This window comes from Pleurodeles waltl, chromosome 5 (genome assembly GCF_031143425.1).
Source record: "Pleurodeles waltl isolate 20211129_DDA chromosome 5, aPleWal1.hap1.20221129, whole genome shotgun sequence".
NCBI lineage: Eukaryota > Metazoa > Chordata > Amphibia > Caudata > Salamandridae > Pleurodeles > Pleurodeles waltl.
The window spans coordinates 1,254,503,010-1,254,517,440 of record NC_090444.1 but is presented as its reverse complement, the minus strand read 5'-3'; the positions used below and the strand labels follow the sequence as shown (position 1 = coordinate 1,254,517,440).

The following is a 14,431-nucleotide window of genomic DNA, read 5'->3' as shown; positions in this document are numbered from 1 at the left end:
GCCAAGACTACCCCAAGTGCCTTCTTGGAACCTTTTGTGGTCCTCGCTAGACTTGTGGGCCCACCATTTGATCCACTGTACTCATATCTTTTACAGTTTCTATTGTGGAAATTGGCTTTTTATTTGCAGCCTCCCCCAGACGGGTCATTGAGCTCCAGCCACTAACACTACAAGAACCTTTTTTCCAAATACAGAACGATAAAGTGTTTCTTCGGACCAATCGCAAATTTTTTGTTTTAACCAAAAGTGGTATTATCATTTTTGTATTAATCAAATAATTAAGTTGCCAGTCTTCTTTCCTAAATCTAACTTGGCTGCTGATAAAGCCCTACGCACATTAGGTTTTAAAAGAGGACTTCTGTTCCATATTGATGGGACTAAAATCTTTAGGAAGTCAAAACAATCTATTATTGCTCCACCACATAAAGGCAATCCTGTTAGTAAATCTGCTATAGGAAGATGGATTGTCAAATGTATACTAAGTTGCTATGCAAAAGCCAAAAGGCCATTAACTGTTTTACCTAAAGCACATTCAGCTCGTAAAAAAAGGTGCGTCAATGGCCTTTTTAGGTAACATTCCCCTAGCTGACATTTGTAGAGCAGCAACATGGGCTACACCACACACTTTGACTAAACATTACTGTGTGGTTGTTTTTACATCCCAACAAGCTATTGTAGGTCAGGCAGTGTTACATTCTCTTTCAAAATACTACAACTCGCACAGGTTAGCCACAGATTTTTGGGAGGCACTGCTTTACAGTCCATGCAGAGCATGTGTATCTACGGCAACACGTGCCATCAAACAAAGTGTTACTTAATCAGTTAGCATCTGTTTGTAGCATGTAGTGCTGTAAATTCACATGCGCCCATCTGCCTCACCGGACACCTCGGTCAGTAGTAGTCTCATAAAAAGTCTCATAAAAAGGACATTTAATTTACCTTACACAACACTCCAGTCATAAACCGCCTGCTGGAAAATAATCTGATGATGGAGTCGATGTCCATGTGCATTACCAGCAACAGGATGAGTCACTATACCTCGTGACTAAAGACTTTTCAAACAGAAACAACTTGCATCCTTCCGCACCCAACACTAGATGGCAGACGTATGCAGAGCGTGTGAAACTACTGCACTACATGCCACTAACAGATGCTTACTGGGTACATAACCTTTTCCTTTTGGTGGATACTCAGTCTTCCCAGAAATTCATTACTGTCATTCCTCCTATTCTTCTAAAGTAGAGTCAGTCCTAATAAAGTTTCAAGGTATACAATTACTTTTTGTTGTCACTTCTGATGTTGATAAGCTTGTTTTTTTTTTTTTTTTTTCTGCTGCCTTGATTGGGCGTTTGAAAAACATAAAGAAACTGATGTCTGCATGCCGGATGTTGTTGGTTATAGACTGGTGGTGTCATTGATTGGTTGGACAGTAGTTTCAAGGTCCCTCCAGTCTTGCACTTTTGGATATTTCTAAGGTGATGACAAATATGTCATATCCACCAGAAATATTTGTTATAAAAGGAAAATTTGTATTGACAGTCACTAAAGAGTATTCCAGTCCCTCACAAGGAAGACTGCTGCATTTTCCCACAGTTCAACCAAAACAATTTCAAATATAAGAATTTGAATGCAGCGATTTGCCTTGCCAGGGTAATTCTGTTCAGGGCACTTCATCATACATAATGACTATCTCTTCATCACTTTGTACTCGTACTCTTTGATCATATTGTTTTTCATGTTATCAATGTGTCAACTATTAAAATTGTGAGGCTATCGTTCAATAACGATTTTCAAGTAATTAATGTATTACAACATTTCATTAAGAATGAGAGACTGCTTTGATTCGTTCCTCTTCATTTGTTGTGTAATTTACTTGTTCTTTTTATCTTATTAGATGTGCTGCTAAAAGAAAAGTGGGAGTCTTTTTCTATCCGTCTTAATCAAGCCCAACAGCAGATGAAGCTAGCAGAAAATGCACTGATGTTCGCATTTGTTGAGGTAAGTATTTCATGGACTTTACACCAACCTATTCACTAATTCAGGGATGGATTTTTTTTGAGTTTGTAGAAATGGATATAATCACTGTTACTTAAATAGGCTGTCCATCTTCTACCATGAAATAACGGAAAAATGTGAAACACTGTAATTCTAAGGTGGTGATGGTTTGAGGGTTTTCCATTCAGATTGTGATCTCTCTGGATCCATCAACCTAGTTTTCAGGACATTGCAGGTGTATTCCACTTTCTTTTTTTATTGTGGTTTTGGCAAACATGCTTGTCACTTGGTATTCTATTTTTCTCAACATATGAAACCTTTTAAACATATCCTATTCTGATACAGGCTTCAAGTGGGGGATTCCTGACATTGTGAATTTCACCCAGGTGCCAGACTAGATCTGAAAACTTTTAAGCAATTCCCTTATGCGTTCACAGGTGGCATCGTGCGGCTCCATGACCTGTCGGTCTGTTCAGGATGACAATGGGGGCCACTATAAGAGTGCCACCTGCAGAGAATGTAGCGCAGCAGTCCGAATGACCGCTTCAAGAGATGGATAAACTGGTTTTGGGTTTGAACATCGGCTCAACGTCCTGTGTTTCTGGTCAAATCACTTAATGCCCCTGTGCCCACAGACAGCGCTTTGAGACCTTCATGGGTTATAAGCCGTCCTGTATAAATCTACATTTAATTTAATTAAATTTCACTCTCTGGTATCCGTTCCTTTCTTTCCACGCCTACTGACGTGGAGCCAGAGATCTTCTTCCTGACAGACTTTTCCCTCAAAAAGTGTCCTAAAACCTTGCAGTATATCTCTTCCTAAAACAAAAGGGTTCAAGTCATAAAGGTCCTGTAAATGACAGATGTCGGTTGCTGACACTCCTAATGATTGTCTCTGGTGCTTTGGTATCAGACACAACTTGAAATCTTGTGAATGCTGTAAGAAAATTAATAAAAAGGTGTAGGAAAGTGCCCCTTTTAGTCATGGTCACCCTCACTTTTTACCACTGCTACTGATGGTTTTCGACAGTTGTACACTGGGTCCCTGCTAAATAGTGCTCTTTCCTTAAAGACAAGATACAATTATCTATTTGTGGCGGAATTGGTACACAATTTATCACTCCTGTAAGCCCCTGGTAAATGCTGTAGGAAAGTACCCTCTTTTTGACATGGTTACCCCCACTTTTTACCTGTTATCAGTATGCATAAACTCCAATTCCATTGCACTGGACCTCGTCAGTGTGGGGAAGCCATTTTACCCGTGTACTGGACACAGGTCACTAAATATGTCCATCTAAATAATGGTAACTCCAAACCTGGGTATATTTGTTATGAAATATGTCGGAATAATACCCCAGTACTGTTTCCAGTATTGGTTGTATGATTCCATGCACTTTGGGGGCTCATTAGAAGACCCCCCAGCATTGCTCCTACTAGTCTTCCAGGGTTTTCCAGGCAGCTTGAGCTGCTGCCACCCCTCAGACAGGTTTCTGCCCCCCCCTGCTGGTTGACCACCTCAAGCTTGGGAAGGCAGAACAAAGGATTTCTTGGGTAAGCCAAGTCTACTCCCCACTTCACAATAATATCCAGTTGCTGCAAATCTCTCATGAAATGTGGAACATTGACATAGTCAATGTCTGTTGCCTGGGCATTCATCAGAGTTTTATGCATGACTTCAGGAGCTACATAAATGTATTGGTGTGCTTTGCTGTAACCCATTGCCGTAAAAATAGCTTTGTATGTTTGGCATCAAGACTTACATGTGTGATAACTTCAATACAAAACCTAATGCATTGTTTACGGTTCTAGATGTGTTAAAAGAAGGGGCAGGAAGAGTGATGGCACACCCTGTGCTCTAGTCCTTGGGCGAAGAGAAGAGCAAAATTATCTTCTCATATTAAATTATCACCTCCTAGTGGCCAGATGCTCTTTGATTCCCCTGCCCAATGTACTTTTAACACTGAAAGCCAAGAGATCCTCATTGATTACATGTTAGTAAAAGTGGAATCTTGGTAGATGATTAATGACTTTCTAATCTGGAGAAGGATCGAAAGTGATCACAGCTCATTGATGGCTCATCTCAACCTCCATTATGAAGCAACAGATTAACCAAAGTTCTCTCGGAGCTGTGGCAAATCAGTATTTGGTGAAGCACTGATAAAAGGAAAGTTGGTCCTTATCTGGCTTATTATCACTGACATCTTAAATGTAAAGAATACCAAGACGCTAGAGAAGCTTGTGATTTAGAGATAATTTCCGAGGCTCAAATTTAATGGAAAGAACTCTACGGCTAGGCACTCCACGATCCATCTTATTACACAGTACCATGTATAATACTAATTCATTGCAGAATGATTGGTTTGCCAGTACTGCAGTAAATTAAAGCAATTGTTAGCATTTACTCTGAACATAGGCACACTATATCGTGTGGGGAGTTACTTTTAAAACCACTAAGGTGGGTCTACAAATGCCTTATAAACTTGTCTCCGCATAGTTCCTTATTCTGTGATGGTCTGCCTGCTAGCACTTGGGCCAGATAATCCACAGATCTTGTACAGTCTACCCCCGTAACTCCTGCCACCACATTTAAATATTCCTAATGACTCTCATAAATGGCAACCGAACCTTGACTTGAAAGAACCTATCCTAACTGAGCAGGCAGGGGAATGGACTCCTCCAAGACGTTTCTCTGCCATTGTGCCTCTCGGTTTCTCTGTCCGACTCTGCTCCTTGGCTCCTGCTCTGATCTGATCTGTCTCGGCTCTTTCCACAATATCTTTCACCACCAACAGCAGAAACTGTCGTCCCTATTTCTAGCTGGCATTGTCTGCTTTCAGGAGGTCCGGTCGTCCTTTTAAGCAGGAACTCCAACCCTGCCATCTTACCTCCAGACCAATCTCCTCATTGCGTGGCGCCTCTCTCTCTGCTTGGCTGCAAGCCCATGCTTTCATGTGGATCTCCCCGTCCACTGTAGAGTCTGGTGGCCCCTCACCTGTTACACAGCAGCACCAACTAACGGCACTTCTTAATCTGGACAGTGAAGTCCTCTGGGATACCGTACATTTTACTGGATCGCAGCTACAGTTTTTTGCTAGCCCAAGCCAGGCTTCAGTCTCTGCCACTGCTCGTTTCTTCTCTGTCTGCACCACCAAGTTGCTATCTGGCACACTTCCCATGTGTTATAGGTCTGGAATGGTCAGTGCAGTCATTTATTACCCTGTTCGGGTTCAGATTTGTGTAGGATGTTAGGGAGGTTCCAGGAGCTCCGGCTAACCGCGTGTTATCACCCATCTTGCTTGCCCATTCCCCCAAGGGCAATCATTTTTAGGGTGAGAAGACTGCAGGAAGATATGGTATTTTACCTGAAACAGGACTGCTTATTCCCAACAACAAAATAAGAAATCCCACTTCAAGAACAACATTTTCTGCAAAAATGCTTATCTTTTTAAACCTAAGAGAAATAGGTGCTGAATGAAGATTGTTATGTGGTGTTCTATGCTTTCTGTAATCATACTTATGCTCTGATCTGTACTTAGACCACAGGAGCCTAGTAGCAATTCCTATCCTTAGGCAGTCAGGAAATCAGACTACTTATTAGAATAGACAGTATACCTTTGTTCTTCCTCAGTAGTTTCTTAAATTAATTCTATTCAGCCCAGACTGTAGTATTTAACTTCATACACTTAAGAAATGTAGGAAGCTGGCCTGGTGAGTGGTTAGCACCTGTGGTGTTTGCACCTTATACCAGGTCCCGGCAACCCCTATTAGCTAGTGAAACAGTGTGTAGGAAGCAAGGGCTCTCTAGTGGTAGCTGTGGTGAACAGCCAAGACTTATCGAGGAGGAATGTAAAGCACGTGCAATACCACAGCAACTTATCACATGTGAAAGGAACCACACAGTGTTACAATAATAATGAAGGTGCTTTATTACAGTAACACTGAATTAGATCACTTATAGGCAGTCCCCCAACTGGAGGTAAGTACTCACTATAAATACACAGTAAATATTAAAAAATTAGCATATAGAAACAACAAATATTGGCAAGAAATAGTAGAAAATAGCTGGGGCTCTATAAAAGGGGCCAACCCATATACTAAAATATGGAAGGCGAAGTGAGGTCCCCACCCAAGGATGTATAGTTAGAAGGGAGTTGGGAGAACTCTGGACTCCAAGAAGTGAGTACTTAGGTGAGCCCCAGAGACAAGAAGATCAGAGCTAAGTTACCTGGTCTTCCCAAAGACTTACCAGCTGACTTGGAAAAGGAAGATTGCAAGACCAGGACCAGTCCAGTTGAACCCAGTGGTGGATTCCGGAAGAAGAGGACCTGCAAAAGAGTCTGGTCCACACAGGAGTGTCAGGTGGCGCAGGATCCACAACCCACCCTTCTACGGATGAAGATCCGGGTTTATGAGTAAAGATGAAGATCAGCTGTGGAGCCCAGGAGCTGCAGAGAGGTCCTTGGGGTCATGCAGATGTCCCATGTGGGTCGCTGGGTCATAGATGGTCAATGATCATGAGGACCACTAACAAGCCTTGGAAAATGCTAATCTGAGCAGAAGAGGATTTTTAGAGAAGAGGAGGACCAGCAAGGCCCAGGACGACTCGACCCTTGGAGGTGAGTCAGGCTGATTCTCAGCAGTCGGAAGTGCCAGCAGAAGCAGTCCCAGCCCCCACAGTCAACCCACTGGCAGCAGGCACAGTATGTCGCAGTATGGCCCAGTCAGGACACCTGGAGAGGAGTCCCACAACGCAGGACCAGCAGAGGAGAGACCATCCTTGCAAGGATGAAGTGCAGGAGGCCAGGGGTTCTTGGAGAAGGAGTCAACAAGCCTTGGTTGCTGCAAGAGTTGTGGTGCACAGGGGTACTGAACTGCAAGGAGAGGCAGGGGCTCACAGTGTCCTAAGTTGGACAGGAGGTAGAGAGGACCACTCAGAACCACCACCTGTGTTGTAGATGTGTCTTGGAACTAGATGGCAGAAGATCCCAGCAGCTGGTCGTCATTGACTTAAGTGCCTGTGGATGCAGGGGAGTGACTCCTTCCCGCCAAACCGATTCCTTCTTGCTTCTTTGGTGCAGCTGAAGTCTTGATGACCTCAGAGATTGCACAGCCATGGAAATGTTGCAACTGCTGGAAGTAGCCGAAGAAACAATGGTGCAAGGCAAGGACGTCTCAGGAGTTGCAGGCTTGTTTGGTTCCTGAGAAGACCAACAGTGGTTCCAGTGGCCAGGAGCAGAAGAGGTCGCTGCAGAGGAGTCCTGGTGGAGTCTTGCATGCCGAATCTGGGGACCCTCCTGCAAGGGAGTCTCTAAATAACCCTAACAGGTGGCTTGGTCACTCTGCAGGGTGACCACCTATTAGAGGGGGTCACTGACATCAGTCACCTCTCCTGATTAACCAGATGCTCCCAGGAGCCTCTGCACATCTTGTTTCCATGGTGGTGAAATCAATTGGCCACCTGGAGGTGTTCTGGGCACCTCCTCTGGGGTGGTAATAGACAGGGAGTGGTCACTCCCCTTTCCTTTGTGTAGTTTCGCGCCAGACCAGGGATTGGGTGGTCCCTGGACTGTTGCAAAACAGATTATGCAAGGAGTGCACCAAATGTGCCTTTCAAAGCAAGCCAGTGGCGCAGGGAGGCTACCCCTTCCCAGCCTTGTAACACCTATTTCCAGGGGAGAGGGTGTTGCCCTCCTCTTCCACAGTAAATCCTTTGTTCTGCCTTCCCCTGCCTGAGCTGGTCAAGCAGCGGAAGGGCAGAAACCTAAACAGAAAGAGCACATCGAGCTGAACACTTTGTAGGTGGTCCCGTTGTCCTGGCACCACTTCCAGGCTGAGCTATGAGCAAAAATGTTTTTTAAAAGAAATGTCCTGCAAAGCATTATGGGGCGAGTTTCCTAAGTGGAGTGAATATTGTAGTATCAGCTCTCCTGCTGAGCCAGAAGAGCCACTTTTGCTTTGAGTATTTGCTTTATGTAAAGCATTTACCAATTTAAAGTGTTTTAAGAGAACCACACAAATTATTATAATTGGGTAACTGTGAACAGTTTGACCAGGGCTCCAATACGGCTGATTGAGTTCACACTGTTCTGCGCTGTGAGCGCCATGGCTACCATGCAGCACGAAGGGAAGAGACCAAATAAAAAGAAATAGTTCGTCCACGCTGAATGATACCGGCAGTCGTGCAGTAATCCTTGTAACCGGGGCAGTCTGCAAGGTGTGACGAAAACACCCTCAAGGCAAGACAAATGCAAAGCATTTACCAATGACATCAGATGATTTTTGAAAGGCAAGCCCAGGAACAAATGAAAGTGATGCCTGTGTTTGAAAGCCCACAGTACTTAAAACCGGTCAGAGCGCTTCCGTGCTCAACCTAAAAATGACATCTGGCTCATTCCATTGGGAATGTAAAATTAAATAGATTTTTTTTAAAATTGTCTTAATTACTTTAACTCAGTCATTATTTTAAGAAAAGCAAAATCAAGTGGAAATCAGAGCAAAAAAAATGATCTATTCAGATTGCCGTTTGTATTTTACATTACTATATTGTGTTCCCATTGTTTTTCAAAAATATGTGGTCCATACTATCTGTATAATTATCTGCGTGATGTTTGTTTGTCCCAAGTGCACAAAACTATCCCACTGAAAGGTGGACATTTTTGATGGGTATTTAGTGCTACTTGGCCCTGTCTGGTTGATTTGCGTATTCTTTTTTTTTTTGTAGGGCACCCTAGCCAAGGCAGTGAAGAAGGGAGACTGGATCCTTCTGGATGAGATCAATCTGGCCACAGCCGAGACACTGGAATGCCTAAGTGGTTTGCTGGAGGGATCCTCTGGATCATTGGTACTACTAGATCGAGGAGACACAGGTACAGTAATAAGTATGTGTAGGAAGTTGGCTCTGTATGTGCTATTTCAAAGTAAGGAATAGCATGCACAGAGTCCAAGGGTTCCCCTTAGAGGTAAAATAGTGGTAAAAATAGATAATACTAATGCTCTATTTTGTGGTAGTGTGGTCGAGCAGTAGGCTTATCCAAGGAGTAGTGTTAAGCATTTGTTGTACATACACATAGACAATAAATGAGGTACACACACTCAGAGACAAATCCAGCCAATAGGTTTTTATATAGAAAAATATCTTTTCTTAGTTTATTTTAAGAACCACAGGTTCAAATTCTACATGTAATAGCTCATTCGAAAGGTATTGCAGGTAAGTACTTTAGGAACTTCAAATCATCAAAATTGCATGTATACTTTTCAAGTTATTCACAAATAGCTGTTTTAAAAGTGGACACTTAGTGCAATTTTCACAGTTCCTAGGGGAGGTAAGTATTTGTTAGTTTTACCAGGTAAGTAAGACACTTACAGGGTTCAGTTCTTGGTCCAAGGTAGCCCACCGTTGGGGGTTCAGAGCAACCCCAAAGTCACCACACCAGCAGCTCCGGGCCGGTCAGGTGCAGAGTTCAAAGTGGTGCCCAAAACACATAGGCTAGAATGGAGAGAAGGGGGGTGCCCCGGTTCCGGTCTGCTTGCAGGTAAGTACCCGCGTCTTCAGAGGGCAGACCAGGGGGGTTTTGTAGGGCACCGGGGGGGGACACAAGCCCACACAGAAATTTCACCCTCAGCAGCGCGGGGGCGGCCGGGTGCAGTGTAGAAACAAGCGTCGGGTTTGTAATGGAAGTCAATGGGAGATCTAGGGATCTCTTCAGCGCTGCAGGCAGGCAAGGGGGGGGTTCCTCGGGGAAACCTCCACTTGGGCAAGGGAGAGGGACTCCTGGGGGTCACTCCTCCAGTGAAAGTCCGGTCCTTCAGGTCCTGGGGGCTGCGGGTGCAGGGTCTCTCCCAGGTGTCGGGACTTTGGATTCAAAAGAGTCGCGGTCAGGGGAAGCCTCGGGATTCCCTCTGCAGGCGGCGCTGTGGGGGCTCAGGGGGGACAGGTTTTTGTACTCACAGTCTTAGAGTAGTCCTGGGGTCCCTCCTGAGGTGTTGGATCGCCACCAGCCGAGTCGGGGTCGCCGGGTGCAGTGTTGCAAGTCTCACGCCTTTTGCGGGGAGCTTGCAGGGTTCTTTAAAGCTGCTGGAAACAAAGTTGCAGCCTTTCTTGGAGCAGGTCCGCTGTCCTCGGGAGTTTCTTGTCTTTTCGAAGCAGGGGCAGTCCTCAGAGGATGTCGAGGTCGCTGGTCCCTTTGGAAGGCGTCGCTGGAGCAGGATCTTTGGAAGGCAGGAGACAGGCCGGTGAGTTTCTGGAGCCAAGGCAGTAGTCGTCTTCTGGTCTTCCTCTGCAGGGGTTTTCAGCTAGGCAGTCCTTCTTCTTGTAGTTGCAGGAATCTAATTTTCTAGGGTCCAGGGTAGCCCTTAAATACTAAATTTAAGGGCGTGTTTTAGGTCCGGGGGGTTAGTAGCCAATGGCTACTAGCCCTGAGGGTGGGTACACCCTCTTTGTGCCTCCTCCCAAGGGGAGGGGGTCACAATCCTAACCCTATTGGGGGAATCCTCCATCTGCAAGATGGAGGATTTCTAAAAGTTAGAGTCACTTCAGCTCAGGACACCTTAGGGGCTGTCCTGACTGGTCAGTGACTCCTCCTTGTTTTTCTCATTATCTTCTCCGGCCTTGCCGCCAAAAGTGGGGCCTGGCCGGAGGGGGCGGGCAACTCCACTAGCTGGAGTGTCCTGCTGGGTTGGCACAAAGGAGGTGAGCCTTTGAGGCTCACCGCCAGGTGTGACAATTCCTGCCTGGGGGAGGTGTTAGCATCTCCACCCAGTGCAGGCTTTGTTACTGGCCTCAGAGTGACAAAGGCACTCTCCCCATGGGGCCAGCAACATGTCTCGGTTTGTGGCAGGCTGCTAAAACTAGTCAGCCTACACAGATAGTCGGTTAAGTTTCAGGGGGCACCTCTAAGGTGCCCTCTGTGGTGTATTTTACAATAAAATGTACACTGGCATCAGTGTGCATTTATTGTGCTGAGAAGTTTGATACCAAACTTCCCAGTTTTCAGTGTAGCCTTTATGGTGCTGTGGAGTTCGTGTTTGACAGACTCCCAGACCATATACTCTTATGGCTACCCTGCACTTACAATGTCTAAGGTTTTGCTTAGACACTGTAGGGGCACAGTGCTCATGCACTGGTACCCTCACCTATGGTATAGTGCACCCTGCCTTAGGGCTGTAAGGCCTGCTAGAGGGGTGTCTTACCTATACTGCATAGGCAGTGAGAGGCTGGCATGGCACCCTGAGGGGAGTGCCATGTCGACTTACTCATTTTGTTCTCACCAGCACACACAGGCTTGTAAGCAGTGTGTCTGTGCTGAGTGAGGGGTCTCTAGGGTGGCATAATACATGCTACAGCCCTTAGAGACCTTCCTTGGCATCAGGGCCCTTGGTACTAGAAGTACCAGTTACAAGGGACTTATCTGAATGCCAGGGTGTGCCAATTGTGGATACAATGGTACATTTTAGGTGAAAGAACACTGGTGCTGGGGCCTGGTTAGCAGGGTCCCAGCACACTTCTCAGTCAAGTCAGCATCAGTATCAGGCAAAAAGTGGGGGGTAACTGCAACAGGGAGCCATTTCTTTACACAAGCCCCCCCCAGCCCACAGGCCAGGAGACTCAGCCAACGCTGGAAGAGTCTTCCTAGTCTGTCAGGCGAGGAAGAGTAGAGGAAATGGCTGGTTTGTTGCAGGGCCTACTCTGCCTTACATCCTCCTGTTCAGGTCATTCCCTCTGGGGAACTGGCCCACTTCCACAGTGATAGGACCTAGTCTGAACTGCCTCTTGTCTGTGCTTTTTATGTCTTCACCCATTCTCTCTATTTTGAGGTCAGAGGTATCCACCTCTGCTAATCTTATCTTAGCCAGGGTCACCCCTAGCTTACCCAAAGAGGTTACCCAGAGCTGGAGTAACCCCACCATGACCAACAGGGTCAGGGGGCCTAACTTGTTATTTGGCATGGGGTCAGACCACCAGGCCAAGGATAGTGCAGCCATAAAGGCTAACACCCAGCAGAGGCCACTGACAGCTGTCAGTGCCCAGAACCACACCTTTAGCTCTTCACCTAAAAGGGAAGGGGCTAAGTTACAGGCTTCTTTGGGTTCAGGTTGCCTGTCTGCTGTATTAGAGTGGGGGGTTACCACATCTTGTAGTAAACACCCTTCTTCCACTCTTTCTTCTGTTAGCTGAGGAGCCACCCACTCAGGTTTAACAGTTGCCTGACTAGCCAGGACTTCTTGTGGGTCAGGTTGGACTTTATCAGGGCCATTTTTGGAGTTCTCCCCTACTGGAGCAGAATCTCCTTGGCTTGCTGTAACCTTGGCTAAAGGTTGTCCACCCTTCCTACTCTGTTTTCTTTTCTTCTTCTTCTGGGGTCTGCTTGCATTTACTGCAGAGGCAGGACTTCCAGAATCCTTGGGAGAGGACTGGCACTGGACCAGTTCCTCTCTTGGGCTCTGACTAACCTCGGGGTAGTCATTTCCAAGGAGACAATCAAGGGGGAGGTCTGTACTGACTACTACCCTTCTCCAGCTAAGAGTGCCACCCACTTCTATGGGCACTAAAGCCACAGGCCTCTTAGTGACCCTGTCTAGGCTAACTCTTACCCTGGCAGTCTCACCTGGGATGTACTGGTTTGAGAGCACCAGCCTGTCATGCACAATAGTGTGACTGGCACAAGTGTCTCTCAGGGCAGTGGTTGGGATTCCATTCACCAGTAGGTGGTGGAAGTGTCTACTTCCCTCTGGAATCTCCAACTCACCTGTTGGGCCCTGTTTCCAGTTGAAGGCTATGAAGACCTCCTCATCTGAGGAGTCATCTCCCATGGCTACACTGGTTACCCCTGGAATCTTGTTCTGGGGTTTGTTTTTGGGACAAGAAGTGTCCTTGGTGTGGTGCCCAGACTGTTTACAGTTGTGGCACCATGCCTTAGTGGCATCCCAGTTCTTACCCTGGTACCCACCTTTGTTTTGGGTTGTGTCTTGGGGCCCACCCACCTGTTCTGGTTTTTGGGGGCCTACAGAGGACTCTTTTTCTTTGTTTCTAGTGTCACCCACTTTCTCCTGGGGAGTTTTTGTAACCCCTTTCTTTTGGTCACCCCCAGTGGAAGTTTTGGTTACCCTAGTCTTGACCCAGTGGTCTGCCTTCTTTCCCAATTCTTGGGGAGAAATTGGACCTAGGTCTACCAGATACTGATGCAACTTTTCATTGAAGCAGTTACTTAAAATGTGTTCTTTCATAAACAAATTATAAAGCCCAACATAGTCACACACTTCATTTCCAGTTAACCAACCATCTAGTGTTTTTACTGAGTAGTCTACAAAATCAACCCAGGTCTGGCTCGAGGATTTTTGAGCCCCCCTGAATCTAATTCTATACTCCTCAGTGGAGAATCCAAAGCCCTCAATCAGGGTACCCTTCATGAGGTCATAAGATTCTGCATCTTGTCCAGAGAGTGTGAGGAGTCTATCCCTACACTTTCCAGTGAACATTTCCCAAAGGAGAGCACCCCAGTGAGATCTGTTTACTTTTCTGGTTACACAAGCCCTCTCAAAAGCTGTGAACCATTTGGTGATGTCATCACCATCTTCATATTTTGTTACAATCCCTTTGGGGATTTTTAGGATGTCAGGAGAATCTCTGACCCTATTTAAGTTGCTGCCACCATCGATGGGACCTAGGCCCATCTCTTTTCTTTCCCTTTCTATGGCTAGGAGCTGCTTTTCCAAAGCCAATCTTTTGACCATCCTGGCTAACAGGGGGTCATCTTCACTGGAGTTATCCTCAGTGATTTCAGAGGTGTTGGTCTCTCCTGTGAGGGAACCAGCATCTCTGACTATTATTTTTGGAGTCAGGGTTTGAGGGACCCTGTTCTCCCTAGATAGGACTGGTAGGGGGGAATTTTCCTCCAAGTCACTATCCTCTTCCTCTGAGTTGCCACCCTCAGAGGGGTTGGCCTTTTCAAACTCTGCCAAAAGCTCCTGGAGCTGTATTTTGGTAGGTTTGGGGCCCATTGTTATTTTCTTTATTTTACAGAGTGACCTTAGCTCCCTCATCTTAAGATGGAGGTAAGGTGTGGTGTCGAGTTCCACCACAGTCACATCTGTGCTAGACATTTTGCTTCTAAAAGTTGGAATACTTTTTAAGAATCTACAACTGGTTCTAGAATCTAATTCAAACTTTTACAAACTTTTAAACTCTAAAAGAAATGCTAAACAGGATCTAACACAAGGCCCTAGCAGGACTTTTAAGAATTTAGAAAACTTTTCAAATTGCAAAAATCAATTTCTAATGACAATTTTGGAATTTGTCGTGTGATCAGGTATTGGCTGAGTAGTCCAGCAAATGCAAAGTCTTGTACCCCACCGCTGATCCACCAATGTAGGAAGTTGGCTCTGTATGTGCTATTTCAAAGTAAGGAATAGCATGCACAGAGTCCAAGGGTTCCCCTTA

At 45.7% G+C, this 14,431-nt stretch overlaps 1 protein-coding gene across 1 annotated transcript in view; it reads left to right on the top strand.

Annotated features, from left to right (window-relative positions):
• MDN1 (midasin AAA ATPase 1) overlaps nt 1-14,431 on the top strand; it is a 1,740,009-nt gene that overhangs the window by 299,249 nt on the left and 1,426,329 nt on the right. The window contains exons 17-18 of the mRNA XM_069235499.1: nt 1,895-1,998; nt 8,717-8,861. Of these exons, the coding sequence (XP_069091600.1) occupies nt 1,895-1,998; nt 8,717-8,861 (249 nt within the window). The remainder of the gene's footprint in view (nt 1-1,894; nt 1,999-8,716; nt 8,862-14,431) is intronic.